General features: G+C 47.7%; 1 protein-coding gene across 1 annotated transcript in view; it reads right to left on the bottom strand.

Moving 5' to 3' along the window:
• The window catches only part of ANKRD13D (ankyrin repeat domain 13D), a 455,050-nt gene that overhangs the window by 53,595 nt on the left and 375,960 nt on the right, over window positions 1-25,495 (bottom strand). The window contains exon 12 of the mRNA XM_069628948.1: window positions 19,518-19,691. Within this exon, the coding sequence (XP_069485049.1) occupies window positions 19,518-19,691 (174 nt within the window). The remainder of the gene's footprint in view (window positions 1-19,517; window positions 19,692-25,495) is intronic.

The raw sequence follows: 25,495 nt of genomic DNA, 5'->3' as shown, positions 1-25,495 counted from the left end.
GATTGAGACTGCTTTCCATATAACTGTGTTTAGAGTGTTTTACTATATTTTTGCTAGAGTGTTTTCAACTTATATGTTCTTGAAAATAAATAACTATATACTTTTGAAACCAAGCTCTGGTCAGTGTTTGCTTGTGCTATTGTGTCTGAGTACATATTGTGTATACTTTGCATACTGCCTAACTCTTCTTGAGGGAAGTCTGACTGCTCAGCCACAGCTACCAGGTAAATCTGGGTGGTGCAGACTGCTACCAAGTGGGTTTACTGCTATACCTGTGGTCTTAAATCTTTTGCAGTGTTCCCCAAGGGAACTGCACAGGTTTCTGCCTAACACCGAACCATACCCATGTGTGCTGTGTCAGTGTGCGTGCGGTGTGGGCTCACGGGGGTGCCGGAGGGAAACTGACACCTGTAACAGTGGCGGCGAGACACCAACAATCCGGGAACAGGCCGTGAGGGGAGGTGAATTTTTCTTTGTTCTCATTCTCAGAATGCCGTAGAGACAGGGATGTCCACGTGGGCCTGGCCGCCATTTTGTCCACGTGTTTCAGAAGGGTCGCAGATCTGATAGAGAGTGCCTGTGCGCCCATCTGCATGTAATTTTTGGATTCCCTGATGGGGGAAACAGCTGATGCTCCAGATTTATCACGTCTGAATTTTTTTAAATACTTCCATCACGTCGAGTAGGAGGTGAGGAGCTGGGGGGCCTACCATCCTTTGTTCTGATCCTGGGGGCCACCCAACTCAATTTTTTGGGAGCCGCTGGAGTGGCAAGGAAGTTTCCTTCTGTGTAATTCTTCACTGATTTAGACATTGATGAAGGAGGGTTGCTGGAGCGGATGCCAGTGGACCCTGTAAAAGCTATTTTTGGACCATTAAAGGAAGGTGCCTGGAGGGCATTTGGCTGCCTGTGTGGTGGTGGAGGAGGAAGTCATCAGAAGTATTTTGGAAAGATGTTCCTGACCATCACACTCATCTGTGTGCAGCTGCACCAAAAGGAGCGGATTAGTGAGTTGCAGCCCCATTCTCTTTCGTGTGGGGTGGCTGTGCGCTTGCCGCCATAAATGCTGATGACCAGGGTGCGGCAGCGCAGCTTTCTCCCCAAGCACCACCAGTGCCAAGACAGCAAGGGGGACTAACACTAATGCCTGAATTCGACATCTCGGGTGGCCCATCCAGCTTGGGTCCCAGATGGATGATGTGGATAGACAGGCCCGGTATGTACTACAGGGCCACAGGAGAAAGCGAAGAGGACACCAAGGGGGCAACGCTCCTGTACTCGGCAGATCCGGCAGTTCATGAGGTATTCCAATCCCTGCAGCTTTGCGAATGCTACCTATGTCGCAGCTAAAAATGCGCTGCAGGAGTACTTCGTGCCATTGGCCAATGCAGATTACGAACGCTTTGTCATGTGTGGTGCCCGCCAAAAGGATGACGAGTCTTTGGACAACTTCTACGGCAGGCTGCGCCGCATGTCTCTGCCATGCGCCTGGGAGAATGGGGACACGATCCAAAACCAGCTGATTCAGGGGTGTTCTTCTGGCAAACTGCACAGGCAGGCAATCAGAGAGACCAGAGTGAGAGCCATGGATTCCTGTACACAATGTGGGTACGACCACCCACATCCCGCTGAATGCCCAGCACACGGGAAGTCGTGTGGACGTTGCAGGGCACTGGACCACTATGCCCGAATGTGCAGAGCTCCGATGACGGTCGTGGTCCCAAGGGGCCAGTAAGAGCTGGATTTTTCAGACAATAGCGCCCGCCTAATGTCGCCCAGATCGATCAAGGTGACGATGGTGCCCCTCTCGAAGAGGAGGATGAGGAAGAGGAAGAGGACATCTTAATTTCAAACGTCAGTGCCCTGCGACCCAACAACAGAAGACAACCGCAATGCCTGGTAAAGGTAAACAAGTCCACGGTCCCTGTGATGGTGGACACAGGGGCGTCTGTCAACGTCATGGCGAAGGTGCATTATGATGCTATGGTGGTGCCGCTGAAGCTACAAAAGCCAAAAGCATGCATCTTCATGTTTGGAGGTAAATAGCCCATTCCGCTGGTTGGGGCATTTGTAGCCAATGTGGAACACAGAGTCTCATCCATCAGGGCCCGATTCTATGTTACAACTGTCAGCAGTAACACCCTGTTGAGTTGTGCAGCTGTGGAAGCACTGGGCATTGTGAGCTTCGCATATGCAGTGTACGTGGAGGATGTGCAGGGGCTCCTGACGAAGTACAGCCAACTGTTTGAAGGAATCGGCGTCATGGCAGGTGATCCGGTGAGGCTCCACATTGACAAGTCCAACCAACCTATCCCCCGAAAACATAGCCGGGTTCCATTTCACCTGCGTAACCTGGTGACTAAAGAGCTGGACAGTCTGGTTGAGATGGATATCATCCAGAAGGTTGAGAGCCCAACGCCCTGGGCGTCTCCCATCGTTATCACAAGGAAACCAAAACAACCAGACTCTGTACGTATATGTGTGGATATGAGGCTCCCGAATAATGCAATCAAGTGGGAGCGTCACATCACCCCCACGATAGACTACATTATCACTGCACTGCAAGGGGCTTGTTTCTTCTCTAAGCTTGACCTTCGGGCTGGATACCATCAGGTGGGGTAACACCCAGACTCGCAGTATATTACAACTTTTACCACGCAACGCGGCTTCTACCGGTACAAGCGCCTCAGTTTTGGTGTGTCTTCACCGGCAGAAGTTTTTCAAAACATTATCCTTGGGGCCCTCGCTGACCTGGATGGCGTCTTAAATATCAGCGACGACAACCTGGTGTTGGGGAGGACGGAGGCAGAGCACCTGGACAGACTGGCCAAAACACTGGAACGGCTCCGGACTCTGGGGTTGACACTGCACAGGGACAAATGTGAATTCCTGAAGATGACAATTGAGTTCTTTGGCTTTGTGTTCAAGGAAGAGGGCGGGTTACTGAATCCTCGGAAAGTAAAGGACAACGTCGAGGCACAGCCCCCGGAGAACATATCGGAGGTCCGAAGCTTCTTAGAAATGGTCACATATTGGGTCGGGTTCATCAGGAACTCTGCGTCCCGGTCAGAGCCGTTGCGGGTGTTGACGAAGAAGGATGTCACATGGCTGTGGGGTGCAGAGGACACCATGGCCTTATTCGACCCGGCCCTACAATCAGAAATTGTGGTGGATTTCAGCCCGGTTGGTCTGGGGCGGTGATCATGCAGACGGATGCCAACAGTGAGATCCCGCCAGTCGCGTGTGCCAGCAAGGCGCTGTCTGAGACATAACAGCGGTACTTCCAAATCGAAAGAGAAACTCTGGCAGTCCTGGGGGGGTTGTCGCCATTTCCGTCTCTATGTGCTGGGACGACCGGTGACAGTGGTCACGGACCACAAGCCCCTGCTGCCCATCTGTGCTGGGACGACCGGTGACAGTGGTCACGGACCACAAGCCCCTGCTGCCCATCTTGGCTGGGTCATCATCCAAGCCTCCAGCGCTCACTGAAAGGTGGATGTTGGTGCTGCTCGAGTTTGGTGTCTCCCTGGTGTACCGCCCTGGCAGCAACAATGCGCGTGACTACCTGTCCAGACACCCGAGGTGTGATCCTGAGGGACAAAATAACATCAGTGCGGGGCATATCAGACTGGTGGTGGAGGCAGCTACTCCTAACTCAGTGCCTATCCACGAGCTAGAACAAGCGGCAGCTGATGACAAATGTTTCAACATCTTGAAGGTGGGCCTTCAACAGCGCTCATGGAAATCGGTTGTGAAGACGGTGGCTCTGAGGACCTACGAGGCGAAGTTGGCACTGGAAAAACTATGGCGGGTCAAAGATGAACTGGCCTTTGTGGAGTCGGGGCTATTGCTCCGAGTGGACAAGATCATGATACCACAGTGTAAGGTCACCCAGGTGATTGAGTTGGCGCACCAAGGGCACCGGGGTACTGCCAAGACCAAGGCTCGGCTGTGGCAGAAGGTGTGGTTTCCAGACCTCAAGAGGCGGGTAGAGGAGTTCATTGTGGCCTGTGTATGGTGCCAGACGGTGTCCCCAGCCCAGAGGAAGCCCATAATTGAGACCATGCCAAGAGGGACCAAGCCCTCCGAGATTGTCCACGCCGACTTCAGGTCCACAGGCAGGGACACGCACTTCATGGTGGTCGTGGATAAATGGTCCAGGTATCCGGAGGTGGATTTCATCGAGTCTGTCGTTCGACAAGGTTTCCGTGGCAATGGAGAAGATCTTTGCTACCCACGGCCTGCCCTAGACTCTGCTCGGATAATGGTCCACCCTTCCAAGGAGATCGTTTCGCCCAGCTGATGGCCCAGCTGATGGAGGAGTATGGCATCCACAATTGTAAAGTCACTCCTCTTTGGCCTCGGGGGGAATGGCAAAGCAGAACGTTTTATGAGGACGCTGAACATTGTCTTGCGCATCGCTCATGGTCAGGGACACAGCTTGCTGAGGGCGTTATATCAATTCCTCAGGGAGTACTGGGCCACTCCACATAAGTCTACTAGAGTGGTCCCGACTGAAGCCATGTTCAGGAGATGTCCCAGGGGCCTTATCCCAGAAGTGGGCGAGAAAGAGCCAGCTGTCATCGACGATGCACAGGTGGAACGCGAGAGGAGTATCAGGATAGAGCAAGAAAATATCAGAAGAGGATTCCGGCCCCAGCAGCTGGTCCCGGGGGATGAGGTGCTGGTGAAGAACCAGCACCCTCAAGGGAAGCTGTCGTTGACGTATGAGCCTGGTCCGATGGACGTGGTGGTGGTGCATGGCTCCATAGTAACGGCTTCAGATGGGACTGTCTCTGTCACCCGCAACGCCAGTTTCTTTAAGAAAGTGAGTGAAGCCAGGTCAGGGGTGGGACTTCAATAATGTACTGGACAAGGGCGGTGGCCTGGCCCATCTGCCGAGTACCTCAGGATAGGGGAACGCAGGCGAGGGGGGGCCGGATCCGGGAGGCGGGCAGGAGGTATCTCCAAAGTGTCGGGAGGGGGAAGCTTGCCCACCTGAGTGACTATGTTTTGGACCCCTGAACTGGTGGGACCAGCCCATAGACTGGAAGTGACTCATATGGGGCTGGGGATGGCTGTGATTAAAGGGGTTGTTGATTTTTTGTGTGCAGTGTGTGGTTATGCCTTGTGTGTGTTTCACCTTCTTTGTTCTTTTGTCATTAAAACGGAGGAGTGTGGTGACTGCTTCGTTAAGGGCGTACACACACGGCGGAGTTATGTTTCACTCTGCCGCGTGTCGTATAAATAAAGGGGGCATTCCTGGCCGCCGCAGAGCGACCGGGGAACCCGAACCATTTGCATGTGTGCTGTGTCAGTCTGTGTGCGGTGGGAAGTTCACGGGGTTGCCGGGGGAAAATGGACACCTGCAACAATCCCCCATCACCTTTCATGACCACAGAGTCACGTAAATATTTGCAGAAGTACGACCATATATCTTTAGGGATACATCTAGCCGGCAGTAGAGTCATATGCACCTCCTCCTTGTCATTGGCCATTATCGCATCGTTTAACCACTCCTCCACCTTGGGCGGTACTTCCGATTCCATTTTATGAGTATACGTCGCTTAGCTAGTAGCAATCCCACATTTAGGAACCTATTTTTCGTCTCAGACATCTTGCAGTGTACCCCAATAAACATACTTGAGGCGAGAACTGGAGCTGTGGTTTAATCGCCTTATGGAGGATCCAACCAACACACGCTGAGTATCGCGTGAACTTGGGGCACATGCAACACACCCACATCTTCGCCACTGCATCTGGAGCAGCTGCCCTCACAATCTGCATTTAATTTATGAATCCTGGATGGCGGATAGTGAAGCCTAATGAGTATTTTAAATTGTATTAGTCTAAATTTGGAATTATACAAGATTTTGTTAGGTTACAAATCTCCTAGTGAGCCTCTAAACTCCGTACTTCAGTCCTTTTCCCATTTAATCTTAACTTCAGGTCCGCCAAGCTGCATTTCCCCAAGACCTCGCCTGTATAAATTAGAGACATTAATTCCCGCCTCCGTATTATTGTATATGTATGACACACCTAAGTGTATTGAGGGTTCTGACGGCCAATGTGTCCTAACCGCCGGCCTCATGCGCCTATAGTACAACAGCTGTTACAGCTGTAACATCTCCAACCAACACCTTGAAGTCTTCCTAGCCCACAAACTACCCCTGTACATACATACCTCCCATCACACTAATACCAGCTGCCCTCCAGCTTGTCTCTATAGCTGAATCTAGGGTAAGTGGCAAGCCCAGTATTCCTCAAAGTGGAGCTCGTTTATCATAAGGGAAGTCCACACCCTGTAAGTGCAGGAGTTTCTGCCAAGCCCCCCCTCGTGGCCTGCAACGGATCAAATGGGCCTCCCGACTCATACTTCCCACCCAGCAGAAGAGTCTCCAGCGGGACCCTGCCTAGAGCAAATTGTTCCAAGCGCACTTGTGGTGGTACTCCTCCAGTAAGCCGCATACAACCCTTGGGCTGCAAGATACTACATCTCAAAAGTGCGGTGCAGAGCTGCCACCATCCTCCCATGGCCAGACCATAGCAGATGCCTTCAATCTAACTGTTCCGTTACCCCATATCAATGTGGTGCAAATTGATTGAGAAAAAAAGGGCTTCCTGGCCACATTGGTATATTGTTAACTACGTATAGCAACTTTGGCAAGATCCCCATCTTAATGAGGGAACGCCTTCCCATCATCGACATTGGTACCTGTCCCCACCTACACAGTTTGGCCTTTAATTGCTCCAAATACATTGCATAGTTCTGCTCTATTGGGATACCATAATCCCCTGGTATTTTAAGGTTACCGGCATCACATTAATGCCATGAGTGTCAGCTGGAGCGATTACCATACCCAACAGGTGGAACATTTCAGAGGTTTCCCTATTTAGGTGAAGGTCAGAGTATCTCCCAAATGCCTCTACCGTCCAAGTACTTACACCCCATTCGCTGCCGGGTTCCGCACGTACATCAGAATGTCATCTGCATAAAGAGAAATTAGAACTGGGTTCCTCTAGTCTGAGTCCCATATCTTTGTATTTATACTGTGAGAAATCTGAAGGTGTCAGTCACACTTGCTAGTTCCCAGGGATCCGTCATCCAAGTGGCCAGTACACGGCCATCGCTACTGGATCCAATTCCTGGGGGTGGACCAGTGCGGGAGGATCATCTGGGGGTTGGATGGGGGAGTCTTCGAGGAGTGGAGGTGGGACGCTGACGGGTGAGACGCAGTATGCCCTTCCTTATGACACCTTTTCCCCATCCTACCCCGTAGGATATTTAGAAACTCTACTCCCCCCTACACAAACACTTTCTCACACCGTGAATGACAATGGACTAACACCAGAGCCGTTTACCTGACATGTAGCAACACATGGGTCAGGCAGAGTCCGGCAACTGCTGATAACTACACACACCTGACTGCCCTTTCCCTTCCCCACAGGGATAAAAGGGGAGCACGAGAGCACACTTTGAGCAAGGCCGAACGCACGAGGAAGCAGCTATTCCGGGACAGCAGTTCAAAAGAAGGAGAAAGGTGGTGGAAACCGATAGGACGACAAGGAGGAAGTTGCCCTTTCCCTAGTCAACCCAGATCCTCAAAGCCTTCGCTAAAAGAACAGTAAGACTGGGAATTGCATCTGGCGATTGGTGCGACAGATGTCAACGGTACACAGGGCCCTCCCGCACTGATAGCCAGGGCGGAGAAAAGAGCTTGCTGCTGAGGTATCGTCCTTGACTCTAGCGGAAGAAAAGCCAATGGGCTCAGCAGAGCCGGTGAGTCAGACAAAACTGATATTGGACTGGACTGTGTCAAGCTCAAGGTTGCAGTGGCAACATTTAGGTAAAGAAAATACGACAATAAACAAAGGTCTTTTGTGAACAACCGGGGTATTAGCGTTAGAGCAGTCCGGTGCCACGTGGCCCTTATGTCACGACCCTCGCCCAAAACCCCCTCTGGCAAACCCATTGGCCAGGTGGAGTCAGGACTCGGGCCTCTAGAGCCTGGCATCCTCTTCAAAAGCCTTCATGGGGCCAGTCCTGGTGCCTATGGTGCCAGGCTCATACACCATGAAAAAAAATGTGCTTGGGAACTACTTTATTGTATTGTCAGCCAACATGGAGGCATCCACATAGCTTGGTTCCTAAGAACCAAGCTATGCGGTCTAGTGTTTTGGGTGTGGTAGCCTAGGGACTACTTTACCTGGACTATTTTGTTGTGGCTATTTAAACCACACCCGAGCAAGACAACAGCTTCGCGTTACTTTGCAGCTTGCAACGTGACGCTCACCGTGTCCAGCTATTCCCTCGAACCTCGGAGAAGCAGAACCTGCAAGGAGACAAAAGGAACATCATTAGCAGCACCATCTTACCTGCAGTCTTCATCTTTAAACACTTGCAGCTACTGAGAACAGCTTCCTCGAATCTGCACGCCTCCCGGACAGAATGACCTGAAAGAGTAAGATAGAGGCAACATTAAAGAAAGCAGTAGAGACATTTACAAATTACGACCTGCTCAAAAGGCTTACCTGGCTGGTCGCCTCTCGGCTGGCACCAGTCCGGAAATTCCACTCTCACTGAAGAACACAGCGACCTGCAAGGAAGGAAAACACAGGTTAGCAAAGGCAAGACTTTGCAGCGCTGCGCATAGCGCTCTTAATGCGCCATCATTTATCAAGCCAGTTCGCCGCGCTAAAGCTCTGCATACCTAAGGGAGAAAAAAAGAGACATTTTAAACAAAGAAAGGCATGCAGGATAGCAACAAAACTAAAGAACAGCAATGAGTCCTACCTGAACAATATCAAACAGGCCGGTGTCAGTGAAGTAACTGGACCGCACTCGCCCATGAAAGACAACGCACCCCTGCAAAGAAGGCAGGATGGAGAGCACGCCTAATTCTACCACAAGGTGAGGAGAGGGCACTAGAGGGACTGAAATCATACAGGGGTGGAGGGAGGATACTTACCCCAGTCGGCCAGTCTTGAACACAGTCCTCCTGTATTTTCAGGCAGAACCTTCCCCGCAGACCGCATCAGGGCAAAGCTGAGAAGCATACCAGCGAGTAACCCGGGTGGCGTCCCTGTGGATACCAGGTGAGCGTAACACCTAATGTGAAAGGCTCTAACAAATGCCCCGCTCCTGAACAAGGAGGGAATGTTGAATTGAGAAAAACTACAAAATCCAAGAGGCTTTAGGGGAGGCCGGCGTGAAGTCAAAGTGGTCATACAAGGATCAAACCAAACCCCTCGTACAGTCGAAGGTTTTTGACATGTGTAAGTGAAGTGAACTGTGTTACTGAGGGGAACGCCGTGAAAATTGTGATTGCGTGAAACCAGCACTTGCCAAAGAGTCAAAGAGTAACCCAACGAGACGTAACTGCCCTTCGGAAGTCTGTGCGAATTGGCAAATGCTTTGGGAGGCAGGTGAAAGAAGGTCTGAGCCCGAACGATGGGGAGCTAAGTAAAGTGGAGAAGTAACCTGGAGGATTGTTTAAAAAGACATTAATATTCCTGAACATTACAAGATGATGATGCTGTGAATTGAAAAGCTAAGTGAACTGCATTGTGGTGACAAACATGAACCCGACTGAGGGATGTCCACAGCGAGTTGTTGGTCTGAGCCCGATAGAGGGATGCTGACATTGTGAAGGGGATCCTCGGGTGAAGAGTAATCGCCCAACGTGAAGATTAATAGAAGGAACTTTTATTTGTTGTTTGTGATACATCAGGACCTCTGAAGCAAGAGACTTTGCATAAAAGAGACTTGGGCACAGAAGGTCCTGCTATTGGAAAAGGAACAGTAAACTTGGGCCAGAGAAGCCCATAAGTGTGCTGTGCTCGAGAGTCCCGCCTAGTCCCATGCTTCAAATGTGCGGAAGGGAGTCCACGGCCATAACATCCTGACTTATCATTTTGAGAACACTTCTTTCTTTATTTGCGAACATTATCCCACACTATTTTGTAGCATAGCGGTAAGGATTGGCAATGTTTTTCTTAGTATAGGCCCTTTTATTTGACTAGACACCACTAGGACTGTATTATTATTTGATGGGCGTAGCTTGCTCTCGTCTTATATTTAGGTTTAGATTAGGCGTTCATCTCACCAATTTTTACAGTTTAATAAACACCCTTGAACTGTGATCACTTGTGCCCATTTTGTTGTGATACCATGCCTTCCTCACAATATCGTAGCAAATCTGCCAGTGGCTCTCTTACCATTGCAAGCAGAAGAGGCGACAACGGGCATCCTTGTCTCATGCCACCTTCCAATCGGAGCAGGAGTGACAACACGCTATTCGTACTAACACGAGCCACTGGATGAGTGTACAAGAGTTTTATCCATGAAACAAAGCATGGAGCAATACCATAATTTGACAAGACTTGGAATAGGAAGGTCCAGTATACTGTACTAAAAGCCTTCTGCATATTGAGAGAGATGGCAACCGCCCAGGCACCCAGGTCAACTAATGACATTACATTGTACAGCCTGCACACATTTAAAGCCGTGGACCTTCCCAGGATGAACCCAGATTGGTCCGAATGAATTAAATAAGGCATCAAGGGACGCAGTCTGTTTGATATAACTTTGGCAAATATATTGGCATCTACATTAAATAATGACAGTGGACAATACGAGCCACTCCGCTCGCCAGTTTGCCCTGGCTTCAACAATAATTTTATGACAGTTTACCGTATGGACTCTGGTCCTGCTCCAGCGCATCTTCCCACATCTGTACCCGATATGGAACCAGAATCAGAACCTCCTGGTATTGCTTGTAGAATTTGGACACCAGGCCATCTGAGCCCAGTGCCTTCACATTCGGCAACCCCAAAATCGCCTCTTATCTACTCAGGAGTCATGGGGACCTCTAGCGCTGCAATTGCTTCCCTAGATAGTAGTGATGTCTGAATTGCCCCATGATATTGCTCTATCCGATAGTAGTGATGTCTGAATTGCCCCAAGATATTGCTCTATCTCCCCTGGAGTCATGGTACTCTTTGGTTGATACAGCTTAGCGTAGAAGGCATAAAACAGCATTAATGTCTGCAATTTTATGTACAATATTACCATCTTCTGCCACAATATATGCAATGGAATCCCTGCCAGTCTCCACCGGACCAGACGAGCCAGCAAGTGACCAGGCCTGTCCACCTTGCCATGGTGCCTGGCCATTTTAGGCCTATCTCCCTTTGCGCTAACCTATGATATTGTTAGGACAGTTTCCCCAAAGTCCACACCATTGGCTTTATAAAACTGTACTTTAGGCAATACAGTAAACTCTAAATCTTAGTATAAACCTGTACAGAGCAGTCGGGCTGATTTTATGAGGGAGAGAGGCCTGTAGGAAGGTAAAAAATAACTTGTAGCATACATATGGTGCATATCACGCACTTCTGTCTATAAGGTAGGTAGTAGTACTGCACAACGTTAGGGAATCTTTTTGCAGCGTATCCATCTGTTTCAATGGCACCCCCAGAATAGCTACAGTTGGTTTGTTTAATACTGGACACATTTCTGGTAGTGAGGTATTTTCCAAATCCACTCCCTGGCATAAAACCCTTGTTTTGGTAGCCCTGGTCAGTCCTTATGGCTACCAGTACAGTGGATGACTTCAATTTCCCATTGAAATCCTTTGTGTATCCGTTCTATCTCTATATGGAACATTGATCCCCTTTTATTTTGTTGCAAGTGAATTTGTTACACTTCCCATTACAGAATAGGAAGGCTAGTATCTCAACCATTTTTGTGTGCACTTCCGTTCCCCCGATACATTTTTACCACAAGGTAACCATTATACCACAATGGGGGCCTAAAATAGCTCAACCGCATTGGTGTATGCCTTGCCATTGTTTTTCTGTCCCTGTTGGCCTTCTTCTGCCCGGTCACAATCGGCAGCTCAGTACGAGTGAGCTGGTTGAATCTGGGTAATGGGGCTGTATGGCCTGTTAGGGAGAATTCTCTGTAAGGCTAATTTCCCAAACCTCGTGAGTCCCCCAGCAGCTTTGCTGGATTTTTGGGGTTTATTTTATTCTCTCCTGCTAAGAGTGAGATTCTTTTACTCCCACTCTTAGACATGATTTGAGGTGTTCCTTTATCTTTCAATGTGTTTTATGGGCTATGGGGTCTTTTACTCCATAGGGTCTCATGTGTTTTTGATGTGGCACAGCACCCTCCGTGCCGTAACCCAGGGGTGTCGTAGCAACCCCCCAACATAGACTCCATACCCTGGGACTGACTACCATCTCCCAGGGCATGTAAAGTCACCATTGGCTTTACTAGTCCCAAATTATGAACAGAAACCAGTACAAACCATCATATTGTGGACGTACTGGTCGGGGCAATTCGATTGCCCCGGGGTCTGTTGTTCGAGGGGGCACGTCTCCGTCCCCCCTGATCGAGTTTTGGCTGGTGGCAGTGGATACTACTTTTTATATTCGACCGCGAATATATCTCTATGGGATTTTCCCATTGTTCGAGGCTACCAACTTTAATTATTTAATTCTTATAGCCTCGAACATACCGCCGGTTTATTTATTCAATATTAATTCTCCGGTTGGTATTTTTTGCCAGAACCCGATTCTAAAATGGCGTTTGTGTTCTCTTCTGCGACTCCAACCCAAGTCGAGCCTTTTGTTCCACTTTTTGGCGGGCTTCTCCACAGAAGCCCCCAAAAGTGGTGCCACTCTGTCTGGGTACCACAGGGGGTGCGGGAGGGGGTTTAGGCACCCTGGACTGAGTTACCTTGGTAACTCAAGTCGCATTCTTGTGTGATTGGTCCAAGTGGTGAGCTGGCCGGCTCACCAGTTAGCATGTTTGATTGACAGGCTGAGTGAATGGGGGTGTGCTGCATAAAAGCAGGGCTTTGGGGACTGGAACTTCAGAAGTAGCCACAGGACCTAAGAATCCGAGGAGGGAGAAGCTGAGCCGACCTGCAACAACGACACCACCGGTGGAGCCCTGCTGAACCATCTCACCACTTTTCCCGACGACAGAGGAGATCTCCAGTCCGGAGAATCTTCTTCCTTTGACTGGTGGGGATAACCAGTTTTGCCTTCTTTTCACCTTCCTGGAGCATCTCGTGGCCGCCTTGCCCGTGCCAAGCACCCCGGCAACCGGAATACCACGGTTTACCACTACCGCGAAGAGAAGGGTAGTACCTTTTAACCGGAGAACTCCGCGGCTGGTTTCTTCCCTGGCAGTGCAACGACCTTCATCTTTCCTCCACGGCGAGACCTCTTCTTCCTCTGGACGAAACACCGACTTGCACCTGCTGCCAGGAACAACTGCCCCCGCTGGAGCTTCCTTCACACTTAAGGTACTGTGTCCCACCTGGCTTCCCTTGCGACAGATCGTTCGGGGTGACAGTAAAGCCTCGACTTTCTAACCTGGGCTAGCCTGGGACAACCTAGCTAACGTTTCCTGACTTTAATTTCATCCTTTTTGTGCGAACTATCTACAAGACTCTTTGGGCATAACCCCACTGTGTGAACCTGGACCCCTTCTGCTTGCTCTCTCCAAGAGTGGGCCTTGCAATTGACTTCCTTGCTCTCCAGTAGAACTCTGCCTATCCTGCCTTACTGTGGTTCTTTGTAAAAGTATTGAAACTTGTGTGCTTCCTTAACTCTGCCATTTTCCCTCCCTTTCTTTACAATTTATTAGAGTGTCATTGAGGTCACCTCCTACCCAGCCCGGAATTTCCCAAATTTGAAGGGGAGCCGACGCCATTCAGTTGACCACAGGAGCCAAAGTTAAAAAAAGAGCTGAAGAGGTACTACTGCAGCTGGAACCTGCACGAAGCAAAGTCATCTGTCTCAAAAGTTTAACTCTATTCTTCGACAAGGGACACAGTACCCATGCCCATCTCCCTTTGACTAGTGCACCTACCTACTCTGAGGTCCTTCTCTGCTGTACCTGCTCTCTGGAGCTCTGAAGAGTCACTGGATCTCCATCTGAATGGCATCATCTTGAGTGAGATTTTTGTCTTTGCAGAGTTACAGTCTGGCCGTGGGGCTGCACATTTCACAGGCATCCACTTTGTGGGACTGGGACCTTGCAACGTTGCTGCTGCAGTCCCTCTTCATTGAGAAGAGGGGGTTGTTTGGAGCCGAAGTTCATCTGTCCTCATGGATCAAGCCTGCTGACCCTGTTAAGATGGATTTCAAAAATCAACCCAGGGATACATTTTAGGAGGCCAACCGGTTTTCGTTAACAGGAAGATACTGAAATCTAGCCATACCCAGTCAAGTTAAGGCAACAGAGAAGCAAGGCTTAGACTGAACAGGGCTGTGAGAGTGCTCTAGGGCTACAATGAGTCCACACAGAATAACACTAATAACTCCAGGTAAACCGGTATGTACAGGAGTATACAATGATCTATTGTCCCTTTAAAATACACACAAAGCAATTAAGATAAATATTGTCACACACCAAATATAAAACATATATATACATTCACTATTAGGAGTAGAAAGGAAAGCATATGACTCAATGACCAGTGTAACAGAGTTAAGTACTCTGATGCACGACATTCAGTAAAAGACACTTTAGAAGAGCCAAAGAACAGTTCTCTAACACTTAGGAAGTCCAGCCCTAAAATGGGTTGGAGCATTGTGCCCTAAAGTCATAAGTTAGAAAGTTATACTACTAAGATTGAACGATGCCAGTGGTTGTGATACAAAATTCAAAGAGGTACACAAGTTCAAGTAAGTACATTCACACAATCTCAGACACTAGGATATGCCTGGGGAGGGATCCTTGACCAGGCCTCCAAAGTCAGGAAAGAGTAATTTACGGACAAGACTTTAAGCCTGTGTAACTCTATTGAGAACACGAGGGTGGGCGGGGCAGAGAACAGGCATGTTAACTTACCCCCCTGACTAAAATAATCCGCTGGGGACACAATCTTCTGTCTTTGGTCCAGGCCTAGGGATCAAAGACATATTGCAATGTGGATCACCACCCTGGCTTCTGTTGATGCAAGAAGGCTGAAAATGCAGCAAAAGGCATCTTGTAGTACAAGTTAAAGATCCTCCAACTTCCAAGAATGCACTCGGAACAGCAACGGCTGTAGCAAGGTAGCCCAGTATATTGCTGGTCAGTCCACTGTTTAGTCCAGGGATACTTCCAAGGGCACGGATCCTAGAGCAGAGGTCGAGACTGGTTGTTCCCAGTGGTCCAGGTGGTCAAAACACAGACAAGTGTCTTCTTGAGATCAGGCAGAGGAGCAAGGCTTCACTAGGACTTACTGGAGATGGTGCCTGTCAGCTGCAGGGGTCGTTCTTGGGTCATCAGCGTGCGGCTATTCTTCATAGAGGACTTGGCTCCAACGATCTCCAGAATGGCTGCAGGAGTCCACTTTTAATCAGTATCTGGACTGGAAGATCACCCAGGTCCACTAATGGTAAGGATCCTGCAGCATTCAAACCACTGTCTGCACAGTGAAGGTTCTCCTCAAACTGGACAACCTTGGTGAATAAACTGGCCCACGCCATCATGTTGGGCCTACACTTCAGGCATTGGGCCTCATTATAAGTTTGCCGGTCAGGGAACTACGGTACTGGTAAGCATCCCGGTACCGTAGTTCCAGGACCGGCAAACTACGAGTTCTGCTCACGGGTGCCATTGCGGCCGCCAGGACTGGCCTGGCAGTCATAACAGCATCCGCAAGCGTTGCATCCGACCTCCCCATTCCCATTGAGCCCTCTAGGGCTCAATGGGAATGGGGAGCATTCCATTCCATTCCTGCGAAAGGGCAATTACCAGGTCTGGCAGGGCCGTAATGACCCGGTAATTGCCCATTTGCAGGTGGCGGAAATATTCTGAAGTTTGGCGGCAGCCTGCCGGTTTTACCAGCAAGGCTACCGCCAAACTTCTTATGAGGCCCATTGCCATATATAAGACAGTCCAGGCCCACTATGGGGTAGTGCCCACCAGGATCCTTGTAAGGCACTGCCATATGTGCCTGTTGATCCTCAACAGTGTGTTCCCCTTGCACGAGTATTAGCATGAATTGTGGGATATTTTGACCGATTTCAATGTGCCCCACTGCATCACTTTACAAATGGGGAAAGAAGCAGCCCAAAATGGATGTGCCGACTCCTGTGCACGCCAAAATCTGCAAAAAAGCTTTTGGGTCACAACGACAAAAAGCTGCACACCCTGCCACACACAGTCAGGGGGGGGGTGAAAAACAGAGTTCTCACTGCAGGAGCATGCCAGTGGGTTCTGTTACATTCAACATGGAGCAAAGCAGCAGAATTCTGCTGAAAACCAAAAATGCCTTTTAAAATGTTAGCTTTGCAACCTTCAAAAGTGCTGTTTTTGGCGCTAGATCCATTTATGTCCATTGAATCATTGAGATTAAAAAGGCTACTGAAATGCCAGGATCATCCAGTGTGGCTCAGAGGAACCGGGCCTCACTGACTGACAGCTTTATGAAATGCAGAAAGAATGATGAATAAAAGGTGCATGCGCTGCATAGGAAAATCAGATTTAAAAGAACTCAGTTTAAAGTGTTTTTCATGAATACAGTGCAAAATCACCTGTTCTGAAAGCATGTTGTTGAAAGGCCTAATTCTTTAAGAAATGTCAAAGGATTGCTAATGTAGGAATCCACCTGTAAACTGTGTTCATTTTATATGTTTTAATGAAAGATGTAGGTAACTTAAAATAACCCAGTTTGGAGTTAATTAACTATTTTAAAAAGACAATTCTGCCTTGACAGTCCTCAGCCTGGGGCAGATTGACACTTCACTGCTGGCAAGAAAGGACTAATTGCTACTGGGAGGCCTTGCATACTCATGACAAAGGACATTAGACATTCGTCTGTGGCCCAGTCAAAGACAATAGCAGGCTTGAACACTCATCCCTACAGGGGAGGGGCAGGATGTTCCATTCTCTGGGAGGAGCCTTCTCATTGAACTTCAAAGGACTGGCCATTTGCTCACACTTGTGAAAGAAGAAAAAATAACAGACTTGTGATTTTTGGATTTAAAATACTTATTTGCCACTGAACTTCAAGACATTTAACTTGGCAGCCAAGATAAGTAAACAAGTGAAAAATACATACATATAATTCTGAACTTATGCTAGCCATTTGAAGACTTGGTAGGATTTCTTGCTGCGTAAGGAACTGGAGTTATGAAAAATTAGTATTTGCGCAGAAACTATTAATGCTGCAAATCTAATATTGTATACCCATGTTCTAGGTGTGATTGCACATATATGTACCATATTAGGAATGGTTAGGCCAAACCATTATGATTAAAATTGCTAAAATTCCACAGAAAAACAAGACCAGGTCCCACTGACTTGGGAGTTGGATGTAAATGTAACCCACAAAATATGTAATGCATGTGTCTGATTTTATTAGAGAGCATAATTATATAAATATGTATTTGTGGGAAAGTTACATTTTGGTCCAAATAACTGTGGGAGTTTCACAAGTCACATCATAAAAAATGACAACCATTTCTGTCATCCAACCAGCAAAAAGCAAGGTGGGAACTGTGCATTTGACCAATCATAGCCTCGTGGGTGTGGGTTGTAAGTCTGCCCCTACCATAAACTTAGTGATGTCATTTGGCAGGATAAATAAGGGAACCTCACAACACACAGACACACACCGATTCCAGACTCCATCCTGATTTCCACGTGATGCACTGTTCCTGAATTCTCCATCTTGTTCCTGATTTCTTTACCAAGCCAAGGCCTCAGCATTGCTGAACTCTTCTTCAGCTAGGCCCAAATCCTGAAACCATCCCAAAACTTAAGGGAAATAATTCTGATCCAGTCTGGCTTGCTACCATTAAGGCTTGCCTGCTGAAACTCGCCATCCCACTGATCTACAGTGTCCAGCAACCAGAAGGGCCAATCCAATCCAGTCTCAGGTGCCCGTCCTATTGACCAGAACTGCCCAGCTGACCTATCCTGCCAGAGGTGCCCTGCTGTCTGTAGACCCAATCCGTGATGACCAGAGCCCTTGACGGTCCAATCTTAAATAAAAGTGGACTGTAAGTATCAATAGGAATCTTAGTGAACCACAGCATATATTGCCTTGTCCTATATCCCAACCTATAACCTATCCCATCTTTAACTTAAGAACCATAATATTGTCAGAACCATTCTTGCAACTCTGTCTGTAATTCTTAGTTTTAGCACCGACCTAATCTCATTTTGTTTTTCTTGAACATGAGCCATTAGTGATTTGGATTAAAGTAATTCCCATAAAGAAAACGGGGTATCCACCACGTGAAGGGTTACAGTGGCCAAGTAGCTGGAGATTCATGGGTGGCATTCTCTTTTTCTTAGCCATTAATCTAGGTTAAGTAAAATCAACCTGTCATTTTAAAGCCGATTTTCTGCTTTTCTCTGTTCTATTTTTCTAAAAACGCCTCTCATTTAAACTTGCATAACTTTCCCAATTTTATAGCTAGATATTTAATTTCAACTCTGACTTAAACCTAAGACCTTTAGCCACACCCACACTCAAAACAATGTATTTGACCCGTTTTTCTTAAAAATCACATAGGGAAATTTAGGCGGGAATTCGCAATTTTGCAAAAGTTTTACACGTGTGTTTCCCCATTCAAAGTATTTCCAAACTTCCATTCTGATTCAAATGTGTACTGTTGCTCACATTATAGCTTATGTTTGTTAGGATCCTTTCAGTGTTGCTCCCATAGAGATGTATATCAATTTAAGGACTTTTTGCACATTTTCTTTGTTTCACAGCCATTTTCAAATGTCATTTTAAAAGTGTAACATTTCCCAAACGTTTTTCTCTCTTGTTTGGGGAGGGAAAATTGTATTCAAACCCTGTACACTGTCCTACATTCCTGAATACCTGCTGCTTATGTACATCTCTGCTTCCTTGTGATTTGCAGAGGGAAATCTTAACTTAAGCGCTATCTTTTCAACAAGCCAAAGCTGTTCTTTTCTCTGTGTTTTATCTTCTGTGGTCCTAAAAAGTGAATTCAACTGCCTTACCTACTTTCTAATTTGTATTGTCATCACATTGGTGATTGCTGCCCAATATATAAGACTTCTGTTTGATTTGAATTTTAAATAAATAAATATTACCTTTACCAACTATCCTGATTCCTGGTCCATTGTGACCTGGGGGTATTTTGAAAAGGCGTGTGATATGAGTGGTATATCACTCAGAATATTGAACCTATAGACACAATAAATAAGTATTTAATTTGTGCATTGCATGCTAGGCTGAGACCCGGGTGTATTGCCTGATTGACATCCTTAACAGATTGTAGCCTACTCATGCTGCTCATGGCAGCCTCTCACTTTACAAAACTTGAAGGAGTCTTATTTGTTGCCGCAAATAGTGTAGAGGATTGGGGCAGAGTTGCAAGGATTTACTTTGTTTTACCTTTCAGAGGATGCTGTTGGACCTCTCCCATTAAGGTAGGAGAAAGAGTTGGATGCAGGTCAACCATCCCCTCCTTGGTCGCCTTGTCTGATGTTATAAAGACCCTCCCCTCCTGATTGTGTCCCTTACCTGAGGTGCTGCTGGATCCCCCCTCCTCGGTGCCACTGTTGCTGCCCAGGCTGTCAGCACTGGGGGACTGGCTGGGGGCCCTCTCGTTGGCGTGCACGCTACTCAGAGGCTCATCACAGCCACACAGGTTGCTGAAGGTGATGCGGGCGTTCAGCACATGAAACAGGGGAATCTCTGCAGGGAAAAAGCAAAAAAAGGGCAAAGGTCAGAGAGCAGTGATGAATGAGGGGCAACGAGGTGCAGACATAGCATGTAACAGCACGTGGAGCGATCTCTCTGCTGCGCACCAGGGGAGGGAACAAATCGTGTGAGGGGGTTAGCAATTGGTAAAGAACAACATGCATTAAAAAAGAATCGGATTTTGACATGCATTTCTCCCATGTTTGGGTCTAAAGGCATAACTATAGTAAAGCAGCTATTCGCCTGTGCCTATGAAATTGGTTGCGGGTTGCCGTGAGCCTGCAGCCGATTTCAGAGACAGATTGTCTCACCATTGCTTGGGCCTCTAAGCCTAAATGCCGCAGCTACACAGTGCACACTGAATTGTTAACATTGTAGCCCAACCTGAGCTACTTCATGTCCACAGAGTCCTAGTAAATATCAGTTGAGAAAGTGCTTGGGTCAAGGTCAAGTATCGTCTTTAATTTTCAGGTATTTTATTTTTCTGTGTCTAAGTGCAGGGTATGCATGTATTTATGCGCTGCGGTTGGCAAAATCAGATTCACAATGTGTCACACAAAGAGAAACATGCATGGAAACATTTCAACATTTATTTAGATAATGGACTGTACAAGTGACCAGTAGAGCTTTTAAATACAAACAATTCATTTAGCAGGGTGTTCCCAATGACAAATAGAATGCTAAAATGCCTCATGTCGTTCAGGAGATGCGCATATAGTGTTTTTGGATTCTGAGAACTGCAGTTTTTCTCCACACAGAATATAAACGAATATAAACAAAATAAAAAAAATCAGGATTGAAGCAGCATCTCCCGAATTACATGGGAATTTTGTCATGATTGTTAGGAAAGATTTTATTTTTGCAACTTTCCCTCCATAGTTTCCTATGGAACACCATTCTTTTTGCTTTGTATTTGACCCTGTCCTGACCCTGGCCATCAGCTTCACTCCCCTTGCCTTTTGCTAATTTATTATGGGGATACTGATCAGTCCTTCAGACTATCAGTACTGGGTAACTTTCCCCATTTAATTCTTGTACTTTTTAACATTGCACACAGCACCTTACGGTGTAGAGCAATGGCAATATTTTTGTATCACCTTTGGTTACTTTTAAATGTGCCTAAAGACAAGCCGGTGATAGCAGTTTGATTTTTACAATTTGTGCATTATTTCTGGTGTGCGCATTTACGTTTTCCACGTACGGCTACTAAGTGTGGCTAGTTCCCTAAAACGACCGTGCCACGATATGCTCACTTATTCTTTGGCCCTCTTAGGCCAGAAAAGTCCTTATAAGGTCATGCATTTGCACAGGAAAGTAAGTGTATGTGTGTGTAAGTGTTTGTGCGTTACAGAGTGTGTGTGTGTGTGTGTACACGTGTGTGTGTGTCTGTATCTCTCTCCCAGGAAGGTGGCTGGGGAGGTCTAGTCCCAGTCCACATCACTGGTACCAGAATGTCTGCTACTGTGGCAAATGTGAAACCAGTAGTTGTTCCTGATTGGACAAATACTGGCTATGGGAATGGTGCAGATGCTTACCATTGGTGGGCTTGGACCTGCTTTATTTCAGATTCTAGATAAGAGGACTACTCTTGAAGGCTTTCTTCAGATCTAGGGTGGAGCCAAGAATCCTTCGAAGAAGAGCAACCCGTTGATAACCTGACGACAACTTCTGCAGTGGCCCAGTAACCTCTCCAGTGACCAGCCTGGTGAAGCACTGCTCCTCTGCCTCAACTCTGAAGAACCTCATCAGTGATTCAGACCTTCGACTAGTGGGACTAACTAGTCTCAACTCTATCTCGAGGATTCAGCCCCTCAGAGCCTTCGGAATTGTCCCTGGACTGCCCGGTGGACTGACCAGCCGCCTCGCGAGCTACCGCAACAGAAGCGTCACCGTTTCGCAATCAAGCCCAGAACTTTAGGGGTAACCAGCATGTGCCCCAAGTCGCCTTCTCCTGAATTTCAGCTTCCTATCTTCAAGGACACCCATTGTCGCCTGCAAATGGTGATCATTGCTGTAACTCACCTTCCTCCATCCTGTGAAGTGTCCTGAAGAGGTCTGCATTGTTGGAATCCGCTTTTCGTCATCAACAGGGATTTCATCTTGCAGTTGCATCTGACCAGAAGAATCCTCGGTCCTGCAACACCCTGGTCACATCTCACTGGAACAAAGGATGACTGCTGCGCTCCCAGTGACTCCCAGTCAATCCATTGTGATTCCTGAGAAAATCGGAGTTAAGGGGGTAAGTAAGAATAACCCTGCTTGTCTCTCCATGGGATAACATTGGGAACAAGTCCCTTCGTCTTCTATCTCCCTCTTACTTACCCTTGGTCATGGAACCTGGGTCAAGTATCCTGCTCCTGGGTTAGCCTTGGGTCTGGAAGAGAGAGGAGAGCTTACCTGTCTTCTGGTAAATTGTTGTTGAACTTTTAAATAGTCTTAACTATTTTGAATCACTGCCACAAGTTCACTGTATGCCTTTAGAGAATACATACTTGTGAGAAACCAAGTGTTGGAACATGTGACTTTGGACACTAGTTCCCATAAATCTTTGGACTTCTAAAGTTCAGGAAATTGAACTTGTGATTGGTTCCCATCATTTGAACTGCATCTGCATCACTTACCCGTTTTACATAGAAAGTTATTTGATGATGTACAGTGAATGAACATACTGGTGACAGGATATATTTCTATTACAGAGTATTGTGGGATAATATTACAGGCTAATTTAATTTTTAAGTGTGTTCTAAAGGTGTGTTCTAAACGCCTAAATAAATAATTAGTTGTATAACTGACTGTCTAAATTGAATTGTGTGTGTTTATTATAATGCAAGGACGAGAATCGACAGAAGACACATTTGATGAATTTAATGGCAGCTTAAGTTCAGGGTATATAATTACCAGAACAGATTTGGTCCCAAATAATATATTGGTTGATATATAAGCATCATGAAGAAAATGTCCAAGATAGTGTTCACGCTGGGGTTGCATCCTTGGGCATCTAATGAAGAGGTGTTCTAATGACTCAACTGGATAATTATTGTTTATTATCCTGTGTGGACTCATTGAGGGCCCCATGCCACACTCTTACTCTCGAGAGACTAAGCTTTGACTGCTCTCCACACAACCTTGATTATGTTTTGGCTAAACGCTGAGCTCCCCATCAACCATAACAGGGGTGGCCTTCTAAAATCTGCCCAGCGGGCCAGATTTGTCTAGCACTACACTCTTCTACTCTCCTTCCAGTAATCTCTACAACTCTCTTCTCCCACTATACTATGCCCCCCCTATCACAGTAACCCTGCGCACAACCTCCGAGGGGTTGTGCGCAGGGTTACTGTGGAGGTTACTTTGGTAACCTCCAAAGTAAAGATGGTAGAAAAATATCCGCTGCCATGAGCCCATCCTAGGCACATTGTAAATGTAACCATAAAGCCAATACAGAAAAAGAACAAGTTACTTTCTTACCTGGTAATGTTCTTTCGATGGGATGGTCTGACGACGTATTCCATATCTAGGACAGGTAATGTCCACAGCCGTGCTGCTTTGTAAAATCTTCGGCGTCTGCGTCCTCCGTCAATCACCCGATGTGATAAGTAGGACGCACGACGCCCGTAGCCTACATTGTATTTTTTTCCCCCCGAACGTGTGCCACCAGTTTTCTGCCAGTCAGACACACAAGGCCTTGCGGAACGCAAGCTGCAATCGCAAAAGAAATTCTGCAGCGGGGAAGGTAGGGAGGGAGCGATATGGAATACGTCGTCGGACCATCCCATCGAAAGAACGTTACCAGGTAAGAAAGTAACTTGTTCTTTGAGGGGATTGGGTCATCCGACGTATTACATATCTATGACAGACTCCCAAAGCAGTACCAAGCAAGGAGGTGGGAAAAGAATTTAGAACACAAATTTAGCATACCCAATCAAATTGCGGAATAAAGGATTGCCTTGCTAAAGGGCAGATCCTGCCCTCGGATGGAATCGAGGGAGTAGTACGTTTTACAGCGTAACCAATGAAAAGTTGATTGTCCACTCTGACCCGGGACATGCGCGAAATATAAAAGCTCAACGCTCTCCTAGGATCAAGCCTATGGAGCCTCTCCTCTTCCTTACCCGGATGTGGAGGAGGATAGAACGCCGGAAGAACAACCTTCTGGCTCAAATGAAATTCCGAAACCACCTTCGGAAGAAAGGAAGGACGAACTCCAAGGACAACCCTGTCCTTATGAAACACAGTGAAGGGTGGCTTAACTGAAAGTGCCTGTAACTCACTCACTCTGCGAGCGGAAGTAACCGCAACCAAAAACACAGTTTTCAGAGTTAACAGTCTCAAAGGGCAAGAATGCAAAGACTCAAACGGAGCACCCATAAGAAACTTAACAAGGTTCAAATCCCAACCGGGCACCAGAAAAGGTGACGGAGGTAACACATTAGTGAGCCCTTTCAAAAACTGAGAAATTAAAGGAATCTTAAAATAGGAACATTCTACAGACGAGCGCTTAAATATGGACAGCGACGCCAGGTAACCTTTAATGGTCCCCACTTGCAAGCCCCTGTGGGCCAAGGAAAGCAAAAAAGACATAACCATGGGAATGTCGCACTCAAAAGGATCCATATTCTTAACTCTGCACCAGTCGCAGAACTTTCTCCAACGGCAACGGTACAGAGACTTTGTTGCCGGCCACCTGGCCGAGTGCAACACCTCCATCACATCTTCAGGGAGGTCCCAATCCTTATACCTCAACCTTTCAGAAGCCAAGCATGAAGGTTGAGGGATCTGACCTCTGGATGGAGAACCTGACCCCCCTCCCGTGAGAGCAGATCGTCTCGGAAGGGAAGACGGCGTGGAGGGCAGATGGACAAATGGAGAAGGTCCGGGTATCACGTCCTCTGGGCCCACGCCGGAGCAATGAGGATCATCCGGGAATTGAACCTCCCTAACCTCTGCAGTACTTGCGGGATGACGGGGACTGGAGGAAACGCGTACAGCAGTGGGAATAACCACTCCACCACAAACGCGTCTCCTAAGGCTCCTTTTGGAGGAAATTCCCGCGAGCAGAACCTCTCGCACTTCCGATTGACACTTGAGGGGTCCCCCAAAGGGCAAAGATCTCCAGGAGAATCTCCTGAGCCAGCTCCCACTCGTGAGAGATTGTGCTCTTCCTGTTCAGAGCGTCCACCGTCTCGTCGTCTCCAGACGAGATCGAAACTTCCTGCTGGATGGTCCAGAACTCGAGCTGCATCGCCTCCCTGCACAGAGGAAGTGACCCTGCCCCCCCTTTTTGTGGAGGTAGTGCATGTCCACCGTGTTGTCTGTTAGAATCAGGACACTCTTTCCTCGCACAGTCGGCAGAAAAGCCTTCAGGGCAAGCCTGACGTCCCTCAGCTCCAACGGATTGATATGGAGTCCGACGGAGACCAACGACCGCTGTCTGTCAACCCGTTGGCATGAGCTCGCCATCCTGTAAGGGATGTGTCCGTCACGATCGTCACCTCCGGCCAGGGCAGCCAAAATGGGGCCCCCTTCATCAGATTGCCGTCGACGGCCCACCACAGAAGGTCCTGGGCGACAGAGGGCGGCACCTGAACAGGGTCCGACAGCCTGCCGGAGGACAGACCACTGGAGCTTGAGTGCCCACTGCAAAGATCTCATCCGCAGACGAGCCTCTGGCACCAGAAGAATGCAGGTTGCCATGAGGCCGAGCAGTCTCAAGAACTTGGACGCTGGGAGATTCTGGACAAGTTGAAACTTGTGCACCATCTGCTGAATGTGAAGAGCCCTGACCTGGGGAGGAAAACACT

Source organism: Ambystoma mexicanum, chromosome 12, assembly GCF_040938575.1.
Source record: "Ambystoma mexicanum isolate Mex_15411 chromosome 12, UKY_AmexF1_1, whole genome shotgun sequence".
NCBI lineage: Eukaryota > Metazoa > Chordata > Amphibia > Caudata > Ambystomatidae > Ambystoma > Ambystoma mexicanum.
The sequence above is the reverse complement of the archived record's forward strand: the minus strand, read 5'-3'. Positions and strand labels throughout refer to the sequence as shown.